The sequence below is a fragment of the Amblyraja radiata genome, chromosome 9 (assembly GCF_010909765.2).
Source record: "Amblyraja radiata isolate CabotCenter1 chromosome 9, sAmbRad1.1.pri, whole genome shotgun sequence".
In the NCBI taxonomy this organism is placed as follows: Eukaryota; Metazoa; Chordata; class Chondrichthyes; order Rajiformes; family Rajidae; genus Amblyraja; species Amblyraja radiata.
Window position 1 is genome coordinate 61,947,220 of NC_045964.1, and position 27,241 is coordinate 61,974,460.

The following is a 27,241-nucleotide window of genomic DNA, read 5'->3' on the forward strand; positions in this document are numbered from 1 at the left end:
TTGCAGCAGCAATAAATCAATACAATAAATAAGAAAAAAAAGTGTATACACACGCGCATACGTACACATAAAACACAAACTAACGATAATCATGCAATAATAGTCTATGTAGCTCCGAGCTTATTTGAGGTTGTAATGTTTAATAGCTGTAAGGAAGAAGCTGTTCCTGAACCTGGGTGTTACAGTTCTCAGGCTCCTGTACCTTCTTCCCCATGGTAGGGGTGACATGTGTCGATGTGTGTGTGGCCAGGGTGGTGTGGGTCTCTGATGATGCTGGCTGCCATTTTGAGGTGGATTTAGCTGGTGCAAAGGGTGTCGATCTCACCCCTGCTGTCAGCCTGCCACACATGACAATGGTACAGTCTGAAGAAGGGTCTCGACCCGAAACGGCACCCATTCCATCTCTCCAGAGAAGCTGCCCGTCCTGCTGGGTTACTTTTTGTGTCTATCTCCGGTTTAAACCAGCATCTGCATTTCCTTCCTACACGGACCTGACTATGCACCAGGCGAGTTATTGGTGTCATGTAGCAATGCAAATCATAAACAGATGAATTCACACCCATTGTTTACAATCCAGAAAGTTAAATTAAACATTACGTGGCCTTAGTAATGCTCTGTAAGCTGTTGTTACTATGAGCTGTTGTTACTGTGATCTTATACCTTGTATCAATAAAAAGTTCTATCAAACTTACACTGCTCTATAATTACAATTCGTTTCACCGTAAACACAGCAGAGAAAGTTCCTTGAGTTTTGAGGCATGGATAGATCAGTCAGATCCTTTGTGTCAGGGTGGAAAAATCTAATGCTAGAGGGCAGAGCTTTAAGATGAGAGGGATAAAGTTTAAAGGATAGAAACAGATAGAGAGAGCTAGACACGGCTCTTAAAGATAGTCAAGGGATATGGGGAGAAGGCAGGAACGGGGTACTGATTGGGGATGATCAGCCATGATCACATTGAATGGCGGTGCTGGCTCGAAGGGCCAAATGGCCTCCTCCTGCACCTAGTGTCTATTATCTAACAAAGAACTTCAGATGCTGGTTGATACCCAAGATAGACACAAAGTGCTGGAGTATCTCAGCAGGTCAGGTAGTGCTGGAGTATCTCAGCAGGTCAGGTAGTGCTGGAGTATCTCAGCAGGTCAGGTAGTGCTGGGGTATCTCAGCAGGTCAGGTAGTGCTGGAGTATCTCAGCGGGTCAGGTAGTGCTGGAGTATCTCAGCAGGTCAGGCAGTGCTGGAGTATCTCAGCAGGTCAGGTAGTGCTGGAGTATCTCAGCGGGTCAGGTAGTGCTGGAGTATCTCAGCGGGTCAGGTAGTGCTGGAGTATCTCAGCGGGTCAGGTAGCATCTGGGAAGAAGAAGGTCTGAAGAAGAGTCCCGACCCAAAACTTCACCTATCCTTTTCATCCTGAGATGCTTCATGACCCGTTGACTTACTCCAGTATTTTGTGTCTATTTAAAGTTTAGAGATGTGTGTGGCAATTTTTTTATAGAGACTTTGTGGGCTGAAGGAACAGTTTTTCTGCTGTATCGTTCTATGTTCTATATTCATAAGATCGTAAGTGATAGGAGAAGAATTAGGCCATTCAGCCCATCAAATCTACTCTGCCATTCAATCACGGCTGAATTCAATCTATCTCTCCCTCCTAACCCCATTCTCCTGCCTTCTGCATATCTTCATTTGTCCTGAGTACCATCTATATCGCTCGTTCATCTCTCTCCTGACTCTCAATCCGAAGAAGGGTCTCGATCCGAAACGTCACCTATTCCTTTTCTCCAGAGATGCTGCCTGACCCATTGAGTTACTCCAGCGTTTTGTGTCTGTTGTGGTAATAGAAGGCCTCTTTGTGAAATAAAGGTGTGATCAGTCTGATTGTAAACCAGGTCCCGTTGCTAATGACAACATTTGCCAGGTTGGTAAACAGTGCGTGTTGCTGAAGACTTGTTACATTGCTATTTAAAAAGACCTGGGGGCAGAGGTGGGTTGAAAATCACACAGGAGATAAAATGTTACATCTTGTACAACTGGGGGAGTTCCACACCTGAAACATGGTTAATCGGGTACATTAAAGTGGCAGGTAACTGGTAGACAGGGGCCAGGGTTTTTATTTGATAGATGGTTGAGACAAAGGCCGGAAACTAAATCAGAGCAAGGGGAAGGGAATAGTGGGCGGGAGTCCAGGTGGGTCACGGGGGAGGGGGGGGAGGGGGGATAAAGGGGGGAAGGGGGGGGGGATTAAATGGAGGGAGGGGTGGGAGGTGAGAAAGGGGAGGGGGGTTGTTAGAGATATTCATTGTTCAATGTTCATACCATCGGGTTGTAAGCTGCACAAGCGAGGTGCTGTTCCTCCAGTTTGTGTGTGTTATCTAGGGTTGCCAACTGTCCCGTGTTAGCCTGGACATCCCATATATTGGGCTAAATTGGTTTGACCGCCCTTGTCCCGTATTTGACTGCTACTACTCGGGTCGAGGGGACTGTCGGGTCGGAGCGCCGTGTCCGGCCCCGCCTCACCCGTTCCGACGTAGTGCAGCCCATGGAGTGCAGCAGCAGCAGCAGCGCCTCGCCCGTGGCCCCGTCGGTCGGCAGCCCGGCCAGATGTTCGACCTTCGGACCTTCGCTTACCGCCGACACCACCACCACCCCTCCTTCTCATGGCCGATCATCGGTTCATGAGTTGGATGGGGTGCCGGACTTTGCGCGCGACATCGCGCAGCGCGGGCCAAAACTCCTCAGCTGGCCCGACGGCTGGGCTTTGTGTGCAGTCCAGCACCCGGGCCAACTCATCATTCACCCAGCCACGGCCGAGTCAGTCAACAAATAGCCGTGGGGAATTTGCCCCTTATGTTGACCTTTTGTCCCTTATTTGGGAGTGAGAAAGTTGGCGACCCTAGTGTTAAATCTCACTCTGGCAATAGACGAGGCCCAGGACAGAAAGGTCAGTGTGGGAATGGGGAGGAGGGGTTAAAATGGTTGGCAACCGGGAGATCCAGTGGGCCTAGGAAGAAGGGTCTCGACCCAAAACGTCACCCATTCCTTCTCTCCAGGGATGCTGCCTGTCCCGCTGAGTTACTCCAGCATTTTGTGACTGTCTTCTGATCCAGTCGGCCCTGTGAGCGCAAATGTTCAGCAAAACGGTTGCTGGGTCTAGGCTTGGTCTCGCCGACTGTTTCGTTGAACACTCACACTCGGATTAGTCTGAAGAGGGGTCCCGACCTGAAGTGTTACCTATCAATCCATCTAACAAAGGGATCCCTGCCGATCAATCAGTATGAAGAAGGGTCCCACTCCAAAACTACGCCTCTTCATTCCCCCACAGACGCTGTGTTCCTCCAGTACTTTGTAGTTTGCTCAAAACTCCAGCGTCTACGGTTCATTGTGTCTCTACCGACAGAAATATCAGTTTAGTTAATGGAGCTTGTGCTCAATAGTCACCTAAATAAACAAGCTGGATTCCAGCTTCAAGTTCTCACACTGTTTATGGGCAGGAAGCCAAAAATGTTCTGGTTTTAGCTGGAATCTGACCACTCCCACACCCTCATAGCTGACTATTAACTGTCTTCTGAAGAAACCTATTAAATCATAGAATTACACATACGAATGGGTGGCAGATCAAAGTGCAGCTTGGTGGTGCAACGGTTGAGTTGCTGCCTCACAGCGCCAGAGACCAGGGTTTGATCCTGACTACAGGTGCGGTCTACGGGTACGGATTTTGTATGTTCTCCATGTGACCCCGTGGGTTTTCTCCGGTTTCCTCCCACACTCCAGAGACGTGCAGGTTTGCAGGTTAATCAGCTTCGGTAAAATTATAGATTGCCCCCCGTGTGTAGGATAGTGTCAGTGTACGGGGTGATCGCTGGTCGGCGCAGACTCGGTGGGCGAGGCCCCACCGCTGTCGAGGCTCACGCTGCCACCGAGGCCCCCATCGCCGATGCCAAGGCTCCAATCACCGCCGCCGAACCTGTCCACGCCGTTGTCGTTCATTCGGCCCAGACAGGCCTCACTGCCCGGCTTCTCCGGCGAGTCGGGCCTACCGGGGGAGCCTTCTGGTCGGCGGCTCGGTTGTTCGGCGGTTGGATCGGGCCGGGCGTGCGTCTCCCCGCGACATCCCGCCGGGCGAGCGGCTCTCCTGGACACATGCTGGGACTGTCAAGAGGAGCTTGCACCATCCCAAACGCAAGTGAGGGACGGGGAATAAATAAGGGAAGAATGAAACATAGAAACATAGAAAATAGATGCAGGAGTAGGCCATTCGGCCCTTCGAGCCAACACTGCCATTCAATAATATCATCGCTGATCATCCAAAATCAGTGCCCCGCTCCTGCTTTCTCCCCATACCCCTTGATTCCTTTAGCCATAAAGAGCTAAATCTAACTCTCTCTTAAAAACATCCCGTGGATTGGCCTCCTCTGCTTTCTGTGACAGAGAATTCCACAGATTCACAACTTACATCTCAGTCCCAAATGGGCTTCCCCTTATTTTTAAACTGTGACCTCTGATTCTGGACTTCCCCCAACATCTAGAACATTTTTCCTGTATCTAGCCTGTCCAATCCCTTAAGAATTTTATATGTTTCGATAAGATCCCCTCTAATCCTTCTAAATTCCAGTGAATACAAACCCAGTCGACCCATTCTTTCATCATATGTCAGTCCCGCCATCCCGGGAATTAACCTTGTGAACGAACCTACACTGCACTCCCTCAATAACAAGAAAAGTAAATGAGTAAATGATGGTCCTTGTTTCATCCATGGATGCCATCTCCAACGATGGCATGGTGTGCTGAACTAGACCGTCGGAGAAGAAAATCAAAAGAAATGCAGACGCAGGAGACATGAAATGAAAGAAAATGCTGGTAACACCAAGCAGGTCAATAGTCAATAGTCAATTTTATTTGTCATGAACACCCGAAGGTGCAGTGAAATGAATTTGCCAGCAGCAGTACAATTAAAAAAGAACACACAATAAACAATAACACAAACATCCACCACAGCATTCTTCACCGTGGTAGAAGGCACAAAGTTAGTCGCCGCTATGGATGGCCGGATGTACACGCCCTCTCGTCGGGACGGTCGAACACACTCCGTGGCTTGGAGGCCCCGAATCGGCACATTCTTACCGTAGACCGCGGCTTCAGGATGTTGTAGGCCGCAGGCCGGCGGTCGGAGCTCTTCTCAGGCTCCGGCTGATAAGTCCACGCCATGGCTAGAAGCTCCGCAGACCGCAGCTTCAGGAAGTTATAGGCCGCGGGCCGGTGGTCGGAGCTCTTCTCCGGGTATCCCCGGCGAGGGATCCCAGGCTTCGGACGCCGCGCCCACGACTAGAAGCTCCGCAGACCGCGGCTTCAGAATGTAACAGTCCGCGGGCCAGCGATCGGAGCGCTACCTTCTGGTGACCCCCGGCAAGGGCTCGCCCGCTCCGCGATGAAAGTCAGTCAGCATCTGTGCAAAGAGGAAAAGGTAACATTTTGAATAGAAACAAAATTCTCAGCATCTCCGGAGAAAAGTAATAGGTGACGTTTCTATACTGACATCATAGAGTCTGTCCTCACCTTCTCCATCATGGTTTGGTTTGGCTCAGCCACCAAGCACGACATCCGGAGGCTGCAGCGAATCGTCCGATCAGCTGAGAAGGTTGTTGGCTGCAACCTTCCCACCATCGACGAACTGGACACTGCAAGGGCCAGGAAGCAAGCGGGTAAGATCATCTCTGACCCCTCTCACAAACTCTTTGAATCAAGTTCAAGTTCAAGTTCAAGTTCAAGTGAGTTTATTGTCATGTGTCCCGGTATAGGACAATGAAATTCTTGCTTTGCTTAAGCACACAGAAAATAGTAGGCATTTACTACAAAACAGATAAATGTGTCCATATACCATGATATAAATATATACACACATGAATAAATAAACTGGTAAAGTGCAAATAACAGAAAGTGGTTATTAATAATCAGAGTTTTGTCCGAGCCAGGTTTAATAGCCTGATGGCTGTGGGGAAGTAGCTATTCCTGAACCTGGTTGTTACAGTTTTCAGGCTCCTGTACCTTCTACCTGAAGGGAGATGAGTATGTGGCCAGGATGGTGTGGGTCTTTGATGATACTGCCAGCCTTTTTGAGGCAGCGACTGCGATAAATCCCCTCGATGGAAGGAAGGTCAGAGCCGATGATGGACTGGGCAGTGTTTACTACTTTTTGTAGTCTTTTCCTCTCCAGGGCGCTCAAATTGCCGAACCAAGCCACGATGCAACCGGTCAGTATGCTCTCGACTGTGCACCTGTAGATGTTAGAGAGAGTGAATCACTTCCCTCTGGAAGGCGACTCCAGACTGTCAAAGCCGCCACAGCCAGACATAAAAACAACTTTTTTTCCATGAACAGTAGCTCTACTCAATAAAGTCTGCAGCCTGCTTTTGCTCTGGTATTTTATTTCATTCACATGTTTAATCTGTAATGTTTTATTCTTAATGTTTTACTGTTTTATATTTTATTCTTAATGGTTTACTGTACGTCCTGTTGTTACTTGCGAGCGGAGCACCAAGGCAAATTCCTTGTATGTGTACATACGTGGCCAATAAACTTATTCATTCATTCATTCATTCATCCAGGTCGAGACCAGCATCTGCAGTTCCTTCCTACACAGTTAACATTGGGGTGTGGGATCTTCATAAGATGTCGGAGTGGTTTACAAATTAGTTAGAATTTCTAAAGGAGAACCTTGTGCAGACCACAAGGTGCTGGAGTAACTCAGCAGGTAAACAGCATCTCTGGATGGAATTGACAGGTGATGTTTTGGGTCGGGTTACTTCTTCAGACCAAAGCTCCTATAGCAAGCAAGATAGACCACTCCTTATAAATGCAATGGGCTGACGTGTAGTACGCAACGGAGCGGAACGTGGGCCTTTTTTTCATCCATTTCAGTAACCCGCCCCGACCCGACTTACTTGCTATAGGATCTTTGCTTCAGACCCTGTGCCCCTCATAAAATCACCAGGTGAATGGCCAGTTTTGTTCCCAGGATAGGAACGAGTCTCCACCCGAAACATCGCCTGTCCATGTCCTGATTTGCTGAGTTACTCCGGCACTTTATATTTATAATTTGAGCCTACAGCATTTTGATTAAATGGTAAAGGTTCAAGTAATTATGTAAAAGTTCCATCGTGGAAGAAGAATGCGCAAATCCAGTTGCACCACCCAAACCTGATCATCAATCACATGGTATTAAGGTGCACCTTCAGTCCCCTCCAGCATTTCCTTAACCCTGCTGAAAATTCAGAGACAGAAACTTTCACAGTGATTCTGATTATTTATTTTATTTAGTCTTAGTTATAGAAAATGCATACTGTAAGGGCATAAGTTCTTAAGTGATTGGAGTAGAATTAGGCCATTCGGCCCATCAAGTCTACTCCGCCATTCAATCATGGCTGATCTATCTTTCCTACCTAACATCATTCTCCTGCCTTCTCCCCATAACCCCTGACAAGCACGGAAATCTCTATCAAAACATGCGGGGGTCACAATTTCATGGCGGCCGCGCCCGCGCATGCGCACACACGCGAGGCTTCGGCCGTGGACCCTGTGGACGGTAACATCGGAAGCTGACCTGGTTTGTGACCGACTCCGAACTCCAACAACAGCAGCTTCGCCGGCCCGAATCGTGGGGCTTGAATCGGCCCGTTCACGGGGTCTTTCATCGGCCGGTGGGGGCTTCAACATCCGGAGCCTCGATCGCCTCGATGCAGCAGTTTGATTTTAAGCCGCGCCGGGCGCTGAAAGGCCCCGCGAATGGGCCGATTCAGTCCTTAGAAAATGTCTGATAAAGTCCAGATTACAAAACATGGGGGGGGGATTGTCCCCCACCTCTCAAAGCAGGAGGGGGACGTGTCCCCCCTGTACCCCCCAGGATTTCCGTCCCTGACCCTTGACACCCGTACTAATCAAGAATCTATCTATCTCTGCCTTAAAAATATCCACTGACTTGGCCTCCACAGCCTTCTATGGCAAAGAATTCCACAGATTCACCACCCTCTGACTAAAGAAATTTCTCCTCATCTTCTTAAATGAACATTCCTTAATTCTGAGGGTATGACATCTAGTCCCAGACTCTCCCACTAGTGGAAACATCTTCTCCACATCCACTCTATCCAAGCCTTTAACTATTCTGTATGAATACAGGGCAGAAACAGACCCTTGTGTCCACCGAGTCCACACCGACCAGCGATCCCTGAACATTAACTTTACCCTAAACACACTAAGGACAATTTACATTTCCACCAAGCCAATAAACCTACAAACTTGTATATCTTTGGGGTGTGGGAGGAAACCGGAGATCCTGGAGAAAACCCACACAGGTCAAGAGTGTTTTATTGTCATATGTCTCAGATAGAACACTGAAATTATTTCTTGCAGCAGCAATATGTATACATAGTACACTGTAAACAATATGATAAACGAGAGAGAAAAAAAAAGTTCAGTGTGTATAATATACACATACTCACAAGTACACATATATATATATATTCTAGACTAAGTGGGATCCGTTGGGTCCCTGTGACATGGGAGACCTGGTCCCCCAATGCAATCCGTTCCCCCAACGCAATATTCCACCACTCACCTATAGCACCCAACTGCGCAGGTGCTGCTCATTTCCCTTCATCCCCCAGCACTCCATCCCCCTCCTCTTCACCCTCCCTCTTTTTTCCCCTCTCCTCCTCCCCCAAACCCTCCCTTCACCTCCCCCTCCCTCTTCTTTCCCCTACCCTCAGTCACTCCCTCCCTCCATAACTCCTCTCCCCTTGCTACCCCCCTCCACTCCCTCTATCCCCACTTCTCTCCCTCTATTCCCCCCCCTCCCCCACTCTCCCTCCTCACCTCCCCCACTTTCTCCTCCCTCTCCCTCCCTACCCCCTCTCCCTCAATTCCCCACACTCCCTCCTCACCTCCCCAGGATCTCGAGGTTGTCGCTCCTCTCCCTTCTTGCATGCCCCAGAAGAGCATCAGCCGTCCGCCTCAGTTCATTGGTTTTACTGATATTGAGAGCCAGGTTGTTGTGCTGGCACCATTTGGTCAATCGGTCGATCTCACTTCTATACTCTGACTCAATACCATCCGTAATTCATCCAACAATGGTGGTGTCGTCGGCGAACTTGAAGATGGAGTTCGCACTGTGTCCGGCTATACAGTCATGAGTATAGAGTGAGTAGAGCATGAGGTTGAGCACACAGCCTTGAGGTGCTCCCGTACTGATTGTTACTCCACGATGGTAAGTAAAGTCTGCTCCATGCCTGCCGCCAGAAGCTCCACAGACTGAGGCTCCAGGATGTTATAGGCCGCTGGCCAGCGGTCGGAGAGTTTCTCCAGTGACCTCTGGCAAGGAGGTCCGTGATGTTAAAAGTCCCCGTTGCACTGCCGCTGTTATAGGAAAGATATAGTCAAGCTTGAAAGGGTTCAGAGAAGATTTAAGAGGATGTTGCCAGGACTAGAGGGTGTGAGCTATAGGGAGAGGTTGAGTAGGCTAGGTCTCTATTCCATGGAGCGCAGGAAGATGAGCGGGGGAATCTTATGGAGGTTTACAAAATTATGAGAGGAATAGATCGGGTAGATGCACAAAGTCTATTACCCAGAGTAAGCGAATCGAGGACCAGATGACATAGGTTCAAGGTGAAGGAGAAAAGATTTAATAGGGGTAACATTTTCACACGAAGGGTGGTGGGTGTATGGAACAAGCTGCCAGAGAAGGTAGTTGAGGCTGGGCCTATGCCATCATTTAAGAGACAGTTAGACAGGTACATGGATAGGACAGGTTTGGAGGGATATGGACCAAGCGCAGGCAAGTGTAGCTGGGACATTGTTGGCCGGTGTGGGCAGGGACAGGCAGCATCAGTATATTTGACGCACAGATTAACTGATTCTTGAATGGTGCAGGTGTCAGGGGTTACGATGAGAACATGAATGAACTCATTATTCTATTATGTACATATTGTGTAATGAAAGTGACTCAGTCCCAAGTCGTATCGGTCCCTGAGTCACAAATCTTGTAAATGCACTTACGTGAGACCAGAGGGAGGATTTGTTAATTACCCCTAGGCCTGCTCAGAAACAATTACATATTACAGGGGTTATGTATGGGTAGAAGCCAGAATGATTACTCAGCCATGATTGAATGGCAGAGTAGGCTTGATGGAACAAATGGCCTAATGCTGTTGCTTATGAACCTCCGAACAATATCACTGAAGCCACCTCCTTCAAAACTCTGGGATGTGGATCATCAGGTGGTTGAGATTTGTTGACTTTATTCTCACCCACCTCTCTAGTGTATTTATTCATGTGTGTTTATATTTATACAATGGTATATGGACACACTGATCTGTTCCGCATTCATGCCTTCTATAATTCTGTTATGCAAGAATTTCATTGTCCTATCTGGGACACATGACAATAAACTCTCTTGCATCTTGAAACTAGTGCTGTTGAAACAAATGCTTATTTCCCTCAAATGGAAACAGTTCTGAACAGTACGCTGCCTGTCCCGCTGAGTTACTCCAGCTTTTTGTGTCTATCTTGTGTTTCGAGTCCTTGTGGGAGGGAGGGACGCCGTGGGGACAGGGTTGCAGCAGAGGTGGGTGCAGGGTGACGCCGTGCACGCCCTTGTTCAAGCAGAGGTTACTAGGGGTCATGGGCAAGGCTGGCGTCAGCCGGGGCGTCGGGTCACGCCCCCCAGTGCGACGTCATCGCGCCGTCACGTGGGCAAAGGGGCGCGGACATGACGTCATTCAGCGGGCCCTCCATTGCTCAACCCCCTCCCTCCCTCCCTCCACCTCCAGCTGCTCGGGGCCAGCGGAGTAGGAGCAGGAGGCGGGTCTAATTAGGCTGCACGTCTGTTTTGGTGGTGGTGCTGGAGGAGGAGCAGCCGCCGCCGACTCGGGGTTTGATACAAGCGGGAAGTGCGGCCAGGCGGACCGAGTAGGAGCAACCCCGGGGGGGACGGGTAGACGAGGAACAAATCCAGTCTTTAGGTGGAGCAACCCCAGTGCGGACCGAGTAGGAACAACCTCCTTCCCCCCGGCGGACCGAGTAGAAGCAATCAGGGACCAACGGTCCAGGGCGGACCGAGTAGGAACAACCTCCCTCCCCCCGGCGGACCGAGAAGAAGCAATCCTGTGCGGAACAACGGTCCAGGGCGGACCGAGTAGAAGCGACCCCAAGCCCCGGACTGACTAGAAACAACCCAAGGCGGACCGTGTAGGAGTAACTCCCGGGCCGGACCCCACTGAAACGGGGCGGAGCGGCTGCGAGCCGTGGGGGAGGAGAACTACAACTAGCTGAGAGGAAGAGGCCGGCGGCATGGAGAGCAAACTGGCGCCCAACGGGGACATTTACAGCACGGTCAACGGGTTCATGGAGAAGGCGCACTCGGAGAGCAAAGCTGCAGCCCGGAGGAATGGCTTCGTTAAGCCGGCCTTTGCTCAGAATGGACAGGTATGGCTGGGGCGTGGCGAGGGGTGGTGGCAAGACCCATGGATGGCCGAGAGGGTGACCATGTTGGAGAGAGATTTGTGTAGGAAAGAACCGCAGATGCTGGTTTAAATCGAAGGTAGACACAACATACTGGAGTAAGAAACAATTACATATTACAGGGTTCATGTATGGGGAGAAGCCAGGAGAATGATAACTCATTGACTGGCGGAGTAAACTTGATGGGACGAATGGCCAGCGGATCAGGCACCATCTCTGGAGAGAAGGAATGTGTGACGTTTCGGGTCAAGGCCCTTCTTGAGAGATTTGATGTGTGGAACTTGTTGCCAGCCAGTTTTTTTTGTCGGCCTTGGACTAGCGTCCAAGGTCAGGGAGTTAAGAGATTTGTTTCACTACGTCGAAGTTCTTTGGCAATTGTTGCATCAAAATGTAACTAATTCCGTCAAAGGTAGCAACTTTAAAACCTAGAGATACAAGGAATAGATACAGATGCTGGATTCTTGAATAAAACACAAAATGCAGATGTAATTCAGCGGGTCAGACAGTATCTGTGTCAACCAACATATATTGCCTACCTGCTTGGAGGTCTCAATGGACTTCCAAGAGGGAATCCTGTCTCACTAATTACATTGCGTTTTTATGAGGAGGTGACTGAGGGTGAGGGCAGGGTGGTGGATAGTTCAAGTTCAAGTGAGTTTATTGTCATGTGTCCCTGATAGGACAATGAAATTCTTGCTTTGCTTCAGCACAACAGAACATAGTAGGCATTGACTACAAAACAGATCAGTGTGTCCATATACCATAGGTACTCTCTGATAACTAGTCTGCAAAATATAATGGTTGTCTATAAACATTAATTTGATGGTTTAATTAATCTGGAGTACTCATTATAAACAGCATGTGTATTTAAGGTATTGCTTGTTTCTGATCATTGTCAGGACAATCACTGGGTAAAGTAACTAACTCTACCCACACTTCAGGCTAAAACATTTGTTCCACTGTTATAGAATCAGAGCTGGACAACATGGAAACAGGCCATTTGGCACAGCTTGAAACATTGAAAAATAGGTTCAGGAGTAGGCCATTCGGCCCATTGAGTCAGCACAGCCATTCAATATGATCATGGCTGATTATTTAAAATCAGTACCTCGTTCTGTTGATTTTCCCCACATTCCTTGATTCCTTTAGCCCTGAGAGCTAAAACCTAAGTCTCTTGAAAGCATCCAGTGAATTGGCCGCCGCTGCCTGATGTGGCAGATAATTCCGCAGATTCACAACTGGGTGAAAAAGCTTTTCCTCATCTCAGTCCTAAATGTTCTACCCCTTATTCTTAAGCTGTGACCCCTGGTTCTGGACTCTCAACATCGGGAATATTTTTCCTGCATCTAGCCTGTCCAATCCTTTAAGAATTTTATATGTTTCTATAAGATTCCCTCTCATCCTTCTAAATTCCAGTGAATACAAGCCCATTCGACCCATTCTTTCACATGTCAGTCATGCCAGACAACTTGTCCATGATGACAAAGTTGCCCAAACGATCTAAGCCACTTACTTGTCTGCTCATATCCTTCCAAACCTGTCCTATCCATTTATCTGTCCGAATGTCTTTCAAATGTTGTAATTGTTTCAGTGGGTCAGACAGCATCTCTGGAGAAAAGGAATAGGTGATGTTATCCTTGCACAAGTGGAACCCTTTAGATTATTGTTCCATGTCTCTAATTATGTAATTAAATAATTTCTCTAAGAAAAATGTGTGTTTCTTAACTTATACATCACAAAGGGTGGTGGGTGTATAGAACAAGCTGCCAGATGAGGTAGTTGATGCAAGGACATATCCCTACGTTTAAGAAACATGGTTAGGATAGGTTTGGAGGGATTTGGGCAAAATACGCAAGATGGGACTTACAACACCCCGGCGAGCGGTCCTGAACATCGGGCCGCCCGTAGCGGCAACTGTGGAGGGCACGGGGAGGCCCTGACCACGGGGAACAATGGAGGAAGAGACTGACTTTGGTGCCTTCCCACACAGTGGGAAAATTTGATTCTGCTGTGTGGGGATGTTTTATGTCAAACCCTATAGTGTGTTGTGTCCCTTTTTTTATTGTATGGCTGTATGGGAATTTCATTTCACTGTGCCATCTGGCACATGTGATGAATAAATCTATCTTGTATCTTGTATGTAGTCGGGACATGTTGGGCCGAAAGGCCTGTTTCTATGCTGTATGACTAAATCCTGTGGTTTGATCTATGCAAGTTGTGAACTATGTAGATCGAGATGCATTTAAAATCATAGATTGAGATAACAGAGAAAATGTTAATTGCACAAAATAGACTTAGACTTAAAAAAGTACAAGCGGAATAGATGATTATAGGGCAGCATTCCAACCACCTTGCTTAGGAGACTAAAATTTGCAAATCTATTATGTGGTGTGAACCAGGTTCAGCATTGACACAGTTTTTGTTTCCTTAACTGTAGTTGCCTCTGCAACTTCCTGTGCAAGTTTTCATTTTTAATACTTGCAGCTTAATGCCACATTTGTGTATTGTTGCTCAAACTTTGGCACGGTCTGTTGCTAAAACCTGTTCTGAGTTTTGTTGTGTTGGGCGTGTGATCAAGTCCCACCCAGAAATTACTTGAGTGTTTCGGCCAATTTGGAGAACATAAGGAGAGGTCATTCAATGGATGATTTTTATTCTTGGCACCACTTTACTCTTCTGCCCCAATATCCCTTGATTTTACTATATATTGATATTTTACTATATATTGTAAGTAATTTAATACAATATAAATTTCTGAGTGGGTGTGCTTTATTTGTTTTCAAAACAAAAGTTGGTTCTTGTGGAGCTTAACCTATTTGTAAAATTAGTGTGGAAAACCCGAGTTAAAATGGGATGGATTCAATGGATTTTAATGCTTTTGCATGACTTTTTCAATTTGCATAATGTTTTATTTAGCAAGTTTCCTGCTTGCTAGGAAACTACTAAATGGAGTATTTTTTTTAATCTTGTAAGACTCCAGGAGCAAGGAGTTCCCCATCGATGCTCCTGAATGAAATCAAACTTTAAAAAAAAATCAGTCTGAGGAAAGATTCGGTTAGTCCCGTGCAGTAGTAATTATTGCTACTTCAGAAACAATTGTGTTTTTTAATGGAGGTCTACTGATAATTCTGATAACTCGGTAATTGGAGATGAGAACTTGTGACGTTTTTAATAGCTCAATGGTATTTTCTCGACATGTCTTTAGAAATCCAGTGCCCTGGCAAACCTTCTCACTTACTATGCCATAGTGTTTGCAACATTGATTACAGAGCTGAGTGTATGAGGATGACATTCTTGGGATTATTAATTACTTAACTTCCACACCTAGATTTACTGCTTTTAATTTATCTCGGTCCCGGGGATTTTATTGTGGTTTTCTGATGGCTGTTCTGCTCTGCAATCTCTTTTATTCACAACAAATATCAATGTTAAAATCCACCAACGGTGTCAGTGTCATTCTATAGCTGTACCTCAAGTGATTACTGCTATTTCTAAGTACCGAGTATTGCTTATGGACCTGGTAGAGTAGAGTTGAGCAATTCTTCAACGTAACAATTCTAAATGAGATTATCAGTTAATCCAACTTTAAAATAAACACCACCTCATGACTCGTAAATTTTAATTGAACATTTTATATTCCATATTGTGTATAACTATTTATGTACATGCTATTGCGTGACACATATGCAGAATTAGTATCATTAATTCTGGTTAAAGTGTGAAAACGAAACATCAAAGGGGATGTCAATCAAGGAAATGTAGAATAGATCATTATTAGCTTGGAGAAGGTGACAAAGCATACAGAGACAAAATTTAATGGGGGACAGTCAGTCTGGTTGGAGAACCAGGATGGGGGAGGGATGGAGAGAGAGGAAAAGCAAGGGTTATTTGGAGTTAGTGAAGTCAATATTCATACTGCTGGGGTGTAAGGTGCCCAAGTGAAATATGAGTTGCTGTTCCTCCAACTTGCGCTGGGCCTCTCTCTGACAGTGGAGGAGGCCCAGGACAGAAAGGTCAGTGTGGGAATGGGAGGGCGTTAACGTGTTTAGCAACCAGGAGATCATGTAGGTTTAGGCGGACTGAGCGAATGCCTATCCCTGACTTGTGATGTTTGTCACTTTTATTACAGGTTTGTACTATAGATTCACTATCACTACAGGTGTCATGTTGTACGTGTTCAGCAACATTTTGTAATGATTCTTAAAGCAGTGACGTGAAACATTGCAAAGGGATCGACAGGAAAAGGGGGCCAGCAGTTGTGGGTGAGGATTCCTTGCTAAAGAAACGGGCACATGTGATGGAAAAAGAGCTCAATGTCGTGACAGGCCTGGAATTTGCTCAAGTATCACATTTGCAATGGGAAATTTTTGTAGCCACATGCCAGCAGCTTAGATTGACAAAGTACCAGAGTAACTCAGCAGGTCAGGCAGTATTTGTGGAGAAAAGGAGTATGTGATGTTTTGGGTTGGGAGGAAGGGTCCTGACCAGAAACGTCACCCATCTTTTATTCTGACATCTGTAAATTGCCCCTAGTGTCTAGGATAGAACTAGTGCACTATTGATCATTGGTTGGCATGGATTCCTGACAAGCTAACTCTGTAAGTGCACTTGTATCACTGAATGATTAAGCAGACCCTCTGTAGTTATTTAATGAGGAAATATTTTTATTGGTGGGAACGGCTGTTAAGTCATTATTTGATGAATGGGTTGATATTTATGATGCTGTCACTTGTCACTGTTCCGTCACAAATTACAACCCACCTGAGTTTTGTTGCATTTATTGACTGGTCATTATCACGCCAGGCAGGAGGCTTGGTCTGCATATTCACCGTAGCAAGGCTTCATTCTAAAAGTGCATGTCCAAACTTAATGAAGTAATGAGCATCCCATTGTTGTGAGACTCCTGTAGAAATGGAAAGGAAGATAAAGACAAAATGCTGGGGTAACTCAATGGGTCAGGCAGCATCTCTGGACAAGGGGAATTGCTGATATTTTGGGTCGGAACCTTTCATCAGATTTGTTAGTGACCGCAGAGGGTGAGGGGTATGCGGAATAGGCTGCCAGAGGAGGCAGATACTATGACAACATTTAAGAGATATGTGGATAGGTGCATGGATAGGGAAAGTTTAGCGGGATATGGGCCAAACACGGACAGGTGGGACTAGCATGGATGCTAGGCTGACATGGATATGTTGGGCCGAAGGGCATGTTTCTGTGCTGTATGATTATGATTCGTGTAATTCTGAGATGTTAACTTTTTTTTTTGACACGTCACATTGAAACGCATTTGCTTGATCTCTATTAGGGGAGCAAACTAGCATTTGAATAGATAAACAATTTGATTAAAGGCTGAATTGTTAAGGAGTTATCTGCAAATATTCTTGAGCTCACGACACTGAGGTGTAAAAAGAAAATCCAGTACTGGAAATTTGAAATAGAATGCCAGAAATACACAGCAAGCAAGGGGGCTTTTGTGGAAAGGCACAGTTGATGTTACAGCTATGAAAGGTCATTGACCTGCATCCTGCCTGGAAAAGCTACCTTGGTTGTAGATTAGTTTGGCCTGGTACGTGCTTTCCGGTGGAGGGACATCCAAGGACAAGCACACTGTACAAAAGGGACACGGCCTTTGTTTTTTTTTTAATGTAATTTGTTTTATTCTGTAGTCTTGTCCAAAAAAAGTCACAAACTGCTTAGAGTCATAGAGTGATACTGCGTGGAAACAGGCCCTTCGGCCCAACTTACCCACACTGGCCAACATGTCCGAGCTGCACTAGTCCCACCTGCCTGTGCTTGGTCCATATCCTTCCAAACTATCCATGTATCTGTCTAAGAGAGACACAACATGCTTGAGTAACTCAGCGGGACAGGCAACATCGCTGGAGAGAAGGAATGGGTGATGTTTCGGGTCGAGACCCTTCTTCAGAAGCATATGCAGTTCCTTCCTACACATGTATCCGTCTAACTGTTGGCTACACTAGTCCCACCTGTCTGCTGTTGGTCCATATCCCTCCAAACCTGTCCTATCCATGTACCTGTCTAACTGTTTTGTAAACATTGGGATAGTCCCAGCCTCAACTACCTCCTCTAGCAGCTTGTTCCATACACCCATCACTTTTGTGTTGAAAAATTACCCCTCAGATTCCTATTAAATCTTTTCCCCTTCATCTTGATCCTATGTCCTCTGGTCCTCGATTCCCCTACTCTGGGCAAGGGACAGTGTGCATCTACCCGATCGGTTCCTCTCATAATTTTATACACCTCTATAAGATCACCTCATCCTCCTGCGCTCCAAGGAATAGAGACCCAGCCTACCCAACCTCTCCCTTTAGCTCGCACCATCTAGTCCGATGCTTCAATTGTTGATCGGCAATATTTTACACCAAGTTTTAAGACAACCATTAGAAGCAAATGTTTAAGAAGGAACTGCAGATGCTGGAAAATCAAAGGTAGACAAAAGTGCTGGAGAAACTCAGCAGGTGCGGCAGCAACTACGGAGCAAAGGAAATAGGCAATCTTTCGGGCCGAAACCCTTCTTCAGCAAATGTTTGAAGGTTCAGTCAGTTGTACCATATGGGAGAGGTTTAAAAAGGGAATTGAGGCTGATGAACTAGGCAGCCAAAGGCAGGTTGCCAACATTAGGATGATTCATTTTAATTAGGTGCAAAGGACCAGAATTAAGTATCTGAATCATTATATGGAACTTGGAGGTTGGAACGGGTCAAGTCAGAAGCATTTGAAGGCAAATTAGTTTTATATTGTGAATAATTATATGGGGGTTGATCTGAGGCATGATGTAAGATTTGTTTAGGGAAGATGCAAAGTGCTTTGGTTATACAGACACTCCCCGGCTTAGTTACCGTATTTCCTGGCAATGAAGACGCGCCCCCCATTTGAGTTGCTAAATTTAAAAAAAAAAGGCTGGCGGGACATAGAATTCCCCGCGCTCAAAAAATAAATTAATAGATAAATAAAGTGAGTGGTAATTCAATTTGCCCAAGGCTTCCAGATCTCCATTCTGAATGGGTGGGGGCATGGAGTGTGACGGCAGGTGGAGAGGTAGTGGGGAAAACAGGAACACACTGGGACAAGTTGAATCAGTTGTGATCTTTTTGAATGACAATACCAATTGAGGTTACTCGCGCTGACACAGGAGTAAGCTCCACCGCCCACTGTCCTGTTATCCATCACCCGCTGACCCGCTGTTCTCTATGATCTTTGCTGTTGAGCTGGTCCCCTCACTGTCCATTGAAAGACACGGACCGGGCAGTGAATGCCATGCAGTGTCACCCAGCGCAGCAAGTGAGGCCATGCACTGCTCCCGGCGGCAGTCGGAATTTAAGGATTTGCGGGAAATGGCTGACATGAGCGAGGCCAGCGAGCGGCAGGAGAGGTGTTCAGACGGAGAGCACTGCCAGAGGTGAGCGAGCCGGTAGAAGGCACTGAGGTGGCAGCTGGTTCCGCTGTCCAGTCCTGGCAGCCACTCGCAGCCACCCGAGCTACTTCCCTCCCTGGCCAAAAATCCTGGTTTGGATTTGGGGAAATTCTGACTAGATAGACAAATAGGTGCAGGAGTAGCCCATTCGGCCCTTCGAGCCAGCACCGCCATTCAATGTGATCATGGCTGATCATCCCCAATCAGTACCCCGTTCCTGCCTGAGGGTTCACGGAAAGTAAACCTGTGTTGTGCTTTGGGAGGGTGCACGGCTGTGCACACGTAGCACACAGAATTGTGTGTAATACTACATTGGAGTTGAAGATTAAAGAAAACGATAAACAAAATGAGCATCTTATCTCCAAAGGAAATGACCTTGTTGGTAGCATATGAATTACATTAAAGTGCACCATTAACACAATTAACTAGTGAGGCTTTACTATGCAAGAGAAAATAGTGTACGAATGACATTGCAATGTCTCTAAGGAACTCTGTGGAACTACAAGATAGACAAAAATGCTGGAGAAACTCAGCGGGTGAGGCAGCATCTATGGAGCGAAGGAAATAGGCAATGTTTTGGGTCAAGACCCTTCTTCAGAACTGCATGATTGAGTCCTTGTACCTGCTTGCCAATGAGACTTCACTCTGTCTAAACAGTTTAAAGGTTGCTTTTGATAATGTCCATATTGGTGTAATGCAAGTTGTGGTAACAGTTGATATCACAAGAACTGCAGCGGTTAGCACGTTTCATGATAGTGATGTATTTTAATATTATTTATTAGAATGAGCGAAAGTATTTCAAGCAAATAAGGAAGTTGTGTGTTTACCATTTACTTAATGCAAGCCTTGTATCCTGATTGCAAATTGTGCAGGAATTTTAAGTTTTTAATTTTACAAAGTACTGGAAACCCAAAGTGCCTGGTATATGGTGGACCCCTTAAAGTAAATGACTTAAACTGAAGAGAGGATCAGTGATTCTGCTAAATCAATGTGTCATCATGTGGTTTTGAATGTCATCTATTCACAGTTAAACCTAATCTGAATTAAATAATTTGGCCAATCTTAAGAACTAACTGAAACTAGTTTCTAACTGAAACTAGGCCCACTTGTATTGTGTGCAGTGGCAGATTTCATATCTGCAAACTGCCTGAAGAAGGGGTTCCAACCAGAAACATCACCTAGTAATCTCTAGAGGTGCTGCCTGATCCGCAGAGTTACTCCAATATATTGTGTCTATCTTGCCCATAATGATTGTGAATAGAAAGGATACGCTTTGATCTGTTATTTTGTTGGTTCACATGTTTGATCAATGGTGTTTTATCATTAATGTTTTATTATTATTAATGTTTAATGTTTTCTGAGTCATTCGTAACTGTCACTGTATGTCATGTTACTTGTGGGCAGAGCACCAAGGCAAATTCCTTGTATGTGACTACTTGGCCAATAAACTTATTATTTTATTTAAATGTAGCCTATTATGTTACAAAAGTGAACGACAAATTTCTATTAAACATGGAAGCCATTGACTGAAAAGTTTGCATTCTGTGTTGAGATTTGCACATTTGACAATTACACATTAGCACATTTAGGAGGTTTTGATGGGTTAATCGGGATGCTGGTCAGGTCACTATAGATCACCTGAATCTCTAATGTATGTGAGCACACATACTCTGGGATTGGTTTCATCAGTCAGGGCATTGAGTGCAAGAGTAATTTTGCATTGGGGTTTGGCCACATTTAGAGTATGCAGTTCTAGTTGCCCCATTACAGGAAGCATGAAGAGAGGTTACCAGGATACTATCTGGATTAAAAGGTGTTGGCTATAAGGATGGATTGAACAAACTTGGATTGTTTTCTCTGACATGTCAGAGGCTGAAGGGAGAAATGTACAAAATTAAGAGCCATATAGATAGGTTAGGCAGTTAGAACCTTTTTCGCATGATAGAAATGTCAAATACTAGAGTTTATTGTGGGAGAGGTGAAGTTGAAAGCAGATGTGCGGAAGCAAGTTATTAAGAGTTGTAAGTGCTGGGACGTGCTGCCATGGGTGACGGTGAAGGCAGATATGATAGCGGCACATGAATGTGGAGTGATATGGAGAGCGTTTACGGCCTCATGTTTGGCATAGACACCCTGGGCCAAAGAACACAGTAACTAACATAGTATGTTCTCTGTAGTGTGTGTGCTGCAAGATAACTACCAGAATTTCATATCCTTAGCTTTCGAATAATTTCTATTCATCTGCATGTTTCATTTTACTGGAATAAAACTTTGGAGTGGGAGATTGCAACGTGGTCTGCCCTGTTTCGACGAATGCAATCAACCTGGCATGCACAATCAAGTAAGATCAAATAGAACAAGTTGTCCTACAACTTTAGGCTGTGCACGCCTTATGCAAAAAGAAGAATAAAACTTTGAATAATTTGTCCCGTAATCAAAAGTTCCCAGTGCGTCCCTTAAAGGCAAAGATTAATTTGAGCAAATTTTCCATATTTTCAATTAATGTCCTTGTTGCCCACCTAACAAATACACACAATCAAAATAAATTAAACGTTTCTGTTCGAGACCCTTCTAGAGGGGGAGCAAACTAGTCTGAAGAAGGGTCTCGATCCCAGACATCAGCCATTCCTTCCCTCCAGAGATGCTGCCTGTCCCGCTGAGTTACTCCAGCTTTTTGTGTCTCTGTGCTGGTGGATAAGCAGCACCTGGGGCTAGAAAGGTCAAAACCATGCATTGGGACAGAGTATTAGATAGTTAGTACAGGTATTTATGAAGGTTTACACTAATTTTCTGGCAACTGGTGGTCCGGCAATTACTTTAATCTGGACAAAATCACAAGTTGGCACAGCAGTTGAGTTGCTGTCTTGCAGTGCCGGAGACCCGGATTTGGTCCCAACTATGGGTGCTCTCTCTAAGGAGTTTGTATGTTCTCTCCGTGACCGCGTGGGTTTTCTACGAGAAATTCACTTTACTCTCACACTCCAGAGATGTACAGGTATGTAGTTTCATTGGCTTGGTGTATGTGTAAATTGTCCCTAGTGTTGATGTGCGGGGTAATTGCTGGTCGGCGTGGACTCAGTGTGACGAAGGCTCTGTTTCCGCGCGGTAAAAAAAAAAGACACTTGAAATTCCACCGGGAAGTTCCCCTGAAAATGCGATGCCTTTGCTGGGTGAGGCGACCAATCTCGATCTCATCGGGACTTCCGTGGCCGGACTTGGTGCAATTCGCCAACTCGGTGGTATGGGCTTTCGGAAGTCCCACTGAAATTGTGGCGCCTTGAGGCATGCACTCTGAGGTTGCATTTCTTGGTATCCTATCGCCTTGACTGCTTTGTCTTGATTGAACTTACAAAATGCACTACCTCACATGGCAAGAGATTTCTTAAGTACGAAGAAGAAACTGTTCAGGAATACATTCAAAGCCTGTTGGGTGGGGGGAGGGGTGGACAAGTTGGGCTGAAAGGGCTGTGTGACTTTGTTTTGATATCCTCATGTATTAATCGCGTTTTGCCAGTCAGTCTGCTACTATTTATTACATACTTTCCCATGGTAAAGAAATCCTTCAAACAGACAGAGAATTCACTTATTTATTATCATTGTACGTATGCTCTGCAAATTGAAAATTAGCCAAGTCTCAACATAAAACCAGTTATTCTATATTGTTCAGCACTTGAGCATCTTAGTGTTCTTTAGTGAGACAGATGAGCTATTTAAGAGAGGCCCAGTATTATGCTGTGGTTCTAATCTGCACCTGCGATTTATAGATCACAATGAGTCCGTTTGCTGTCTTCATTCCTCGCACAAGGGTTGCCCAGTGACTGGTTTAGCACGAGAATATTGAACACATTGCTAAGCATGGACACTTGTCAAGCACCATTTCTCCCCAAATGGAAAAAAACAAGTAATTTCTGAGCAGTGGCCTTGTGAAAACACTCTATGACAATACATGATCATTTCCTGTCTCATTTGACAAAGAGCCTGCTGATTTGTTAGAAATTTTCAGGAGGCTATTTAGTCCTGCTGGTCTTTGTAAACAATAATGCATAATGTTCTGCTTAAGGACTATGTTTGTTACATAGCAACCACAAGCCTCGATGAATATACAGACACCGTGACATCATATGTCAGCTGTTGTGAGGACAGTTGCATTCCCACTAGGACCCGGATCGGGTTCAACAATGACAATCCCTGGTTTCCAGCAGAACTCAAAACAGCTCCGCCAGTCTAAAGATGAGGCCTACAGGAGCGGGGATGCAGACCTCTGCAGGCAGGTCAAGTACAAGCTGAGAAGAGAATCAGAACTGCCAAGGAAAGGTAATCTTGGGAAGTTGACAACCAAGTTCTCAGCTAACTCTTCTTCAGTGTGGAAGGGCTTGCAAGAAATCACCAGCTACAAGAGGAAAACGAGTTCTACTGCAGGTTCGATAGACAGAAACATCCCTCCCTCTCCACCCACTCTTTCCCAATCACCACTTCACACCTAATTACAGCCTGACTCCAGTCTGCAAAGTCAGGACCCTTCCCAACCCACTCCTCCCCAATCACCACTTCACACCCGCTTACAGCCTGACTCCAGTCTGCAAAGACCGGGCCCTTGTCCACCCACCCCCTCCTTGCTGCCTGGCCACTTCTCCATCACTAACAATAGCAAAGAGGAGGTGGAAAACCTATTCAGGAGACAGAAAAGCTGGAAATCTCCAGCTCTCTACCCTCAAGCTCTGTGCCGAACAACTGGCACCAGTTTTCAATTGGTCATTGCAAACATGAATTGTCCCTGCCTGCTTCAAAGTCTCTACTATTGTTCGTGTACCCAAAAAGCCAATGATTACTGGTCTTAAGGACTGCAGGCCTGTCGCACTGACCTCTTTAATCATGAAGACCATTGAAAGACGTGCTGGCCCACCTGAAAAGTATCACAAACCCCCTGCTGCGTAACGGGCAAATAGATCAGTGGATGACTGCAGATGCTGGAAAATCGAAAATGGAAAATACTGGAGAAACTCAGCGGGTGCATCTATGGAGCGAAGGAAATAGGCAAAGTTTCGGGCCGAAACCATACTTCAGACTGAAGCTCTGATGTCCTTTCATTATAATTGCATCAGTGTGGTGGGACCAGGAGAGATCTACGGAAATATGTACTCCCAGGAATTTGAAGTTCTTGACCCTTTACGCCATTGATATAAACGGGACTGTGGGTCCCCATCCTACCCCTTCCAAAGTCCACAACAGTTCCTTGGTTTTGCTAATGTTGAGAGCCAGGTTATTGTGTTGACACCATTTGGTCAATCGGTCGATCTCACTTCTCTACTCTGATTCGTCCCCATCAGTGATACGCCCCACAACAGTGGTGTCGTCGGCGAACTTGATGATGGAGTTCGCACTATGTCCGGCTACGCAGTCATGAGTATAGCAGGGTGCTGAGCACGCAGCCTTGAGGTGCTCCCGTGCTGATTGTTATCGAGGATGACACATTTCAACCAATACGGACAGACAGTGGTCTGTGAATGAGGAAGTCGAGGATCCAATTGCAGAGGGATGCGTAGAGACCCAGATCTGAGAGCTTGGTAACCAGCTTGGAGGGGATGATGGTATTAGATGCCGAGCTGTAGTCAATGAATAACATCCTGACAAATGAGTTTTTGGTGTCTAAGTGGTCCAGAGCAGAGTGGAGAGCCAGTGAGATCGCATCCACCATTGATCTGTTGTGGCGGTAAGTGAACTGCAGTGGGTCCAGGTTTTTGTCGAGGTACGAGTTGATTTGCGCCATGATCAGCCTCTCAAAGCACTTCATCACCACAGACGTTAGTGCCACTGGTCGATAGTCATTGAGGCACGTCACCTTACTCTTCTTGGGCACCGGTATTATTGATGCCCTTTTAAAACAGGTGGGAACCTCAGAAGTGAGAGGTTGAAAATGTCTGTAAAAACACCAGTCAGTTGGTCCGCACAGGATTTTAAAACACGCCCGGGTATACCATCAGGTCCTGGCACTTTTCGAGGGTTCGCCCCTCTGAAGGATCTTCTGACATCGGCCTCTGTGACCGTGACCGAAATACAATCCAGGCGAATGGGGGCTCGGGAAGGCACATCAGTGTTCTCCCTATCAAAGCGTGTGTAAAACGCATTGAGCTCATCAGGGAGTGATGCTTCGCTGACATTTGAGCTGCTTCCTGATTTTGGTATGAGGTGATTGCATTCAAGCCCCGCCACAGTTGCCGACATACTACACTCAACTCTCCCAGTTGACAGTGCCTGAACCCCATTGTCAGTGGATCACCAACTTCCTGACAGACAGGACGCAGCATGTGAGGTTTGGAAAGCATATCTCAGCATAGGAGCACCACAAGGCTGCGTATTCTCCCCTCTCCTTTACTCTCTCTACACCAATGACTGCACCTTCACAGACTCCTCTGTCAAGCTTCTCAAGTTGTGGATGACACACCCCTGATTGGACTGATCCAGGATGGGGAGGAATCTGCCTACAGACAGGAAGTGTCACAGCTGGCGTCCTGGTGCCATCGCAACAACCTGGAGCTCAATGCTCTTAAGACGGTGGAATTGATTGTAGACTTTAGGAATGCCCCCCTTCACCTCCCCCACTCACCATCAACAACGTAGTCACATCTGTGGAGTCATTTAAGTTCCTTGGAACCATTATCTCCAGGAACCTTAAATGGGGGGCCACCATCGACTACACAGTCAAAAAGGCCCAACAGAGGATGTACTTCTTGCAGCAGCTGAGGAAACACAATCTGCTACAGGCAATGATGGTCCAGTTTTATACTGCCATCATAGAGTCTGTCCTCGCCTTCTCCATCATGGTCTGGTTTGGCTCAAACACCAAGCATGACATCCAGAGGCTGCAGCGCATCATTCGATCAGCCGAGAAGGTTGTTGGCTGCAACCTTCTCTCCCCCCCCCCCAAATCGACGAACGGGTAACATCAGTTCTAAGCCCTCTCATCCTGGCTACAAACTCTTTGAAACACTTCCCTCTGGAAGACGACTCCAGAGTGTCAAAGCTGCCTCTGGCACTGTAATGAAGCAACTCTACCGCAGTGGTGTGCCACCCATGTCCTGCAATCAAATAACTTCAGCAAACTAAGACCCACTCGTTATCTCTTGTGCAATCTTTAAACTAATTGTAGCATTGCTCATTTTATCCATTGAAACATAGAAACATAGAAATTAGGTGCAGGAGTAGGCCATTCGGCCCTTCGAGCCTGCACCGCCATTCAATATGATCATGGCTGATCATCCAACTCAGTATCCCGTACCTGCCTTCTCTCCATACCCTCTGATCCCCTTAGCCACAAGGGCCACATCTAACTCCCTCTTAAATATAGCCAATGAACTGGCCTCGACTACCCTCTGTGGCAGGGAGTTCCAGAGATTCACCACTCTCTGTGTGAAAAAAGTTCTTCTCATCTCGGTTTTAAAGGATTTCCCCCTTATCCTTAAGCTGTGACCCCTTGTCCTGGACTTCCCCAACATCGGGAGCAATCTTCCTGCATCTAGCCTGTCCAACCCCTTAAGAATTTTGTAAGTTTCTATAGGGTGATTTCACGAAAGGTCACTGGAGCGTAAATCCCCACTCACGTGACCGAAAATTTTAACTGGGGGACAAGCGTCACTTCCGGTACATGTTAGTGGATGGGAAAACACGCACTTTCACACCCGTTAAAAACATCGAAAACGGCCAGGTTTTGAGCTGCAATTTACTGAACCAGTCGGGGTGACCGTGAGGAACAGCTACCTAAATTTACAGTCCAAAAAAAAGATAGAAACTAAGGTAAATACAAGAGCGAGCTGAAGGTGTAAAAAAGGCGGAAGTGCTAGCGGACATTTTTCTTGGAGATATAAAGATCCAAAATATCGGGAATTATCGCGTTTGCTCGCTGCATTTCATCAAAAGTGGCATTATTGACTTTTTATCTTTATTCATTTGTTAGATGAAAAGTATTAAAAGTTAGAAACCCGTCAGTAAAATTGCAAAATCGCCCATGGTTCTCGGGTGGGTTTTAACATGCAAAATGAAAACGCTTCTGAAGCTCCATTTACCATTTAAATAATCGTAAACTCTCAATGCGTTTGGAAATCAATTTTACTGAGATGCAAGCTTACGATTATTTAAATGGTAAATGGAGCTTCAGAAGCGTTTTCATTTTGCATGTTAAAACCCACCCGAGAACCATGGGCGATTTTGCAATTTTACTGACGGGTTTCTAACTTTTAATACTTTTCATCTAACAAATGAATAAAGATAACAAAGTCAATAATGCCACTTTTGATGAAATGCAGCGAG

The 27,241-nt window shown here is 46.1% G+C and overlaps 1 protein-coding gene across 1 annotated transcript in view; it reads left to right on the top strand.

Annotated features, from left to right (window-relative positions):
• The first annotated feature begins 10,812 nt into the window (after positions 1-10,812).
• Positions 10,813-27,241, top strand: part of sptlc2 (serine palmitoyltransferase long chain base subunit 2) — a 122,618-nt gene continuing 106,189 nt past the window's right edge. Inside the window, exon 1 of the mRNA XM_033027601.1 lies at positions 10,813-11,466. Within this exon, the coding sequence (XP_032883492.1) occupies positions 11,332-11,466 (135 nt within the window). The 5' untranslated portion in view covers positions 10,813-11,331. The remainder of the gene's footprint in view (positions 11,467-27,241) is intronic.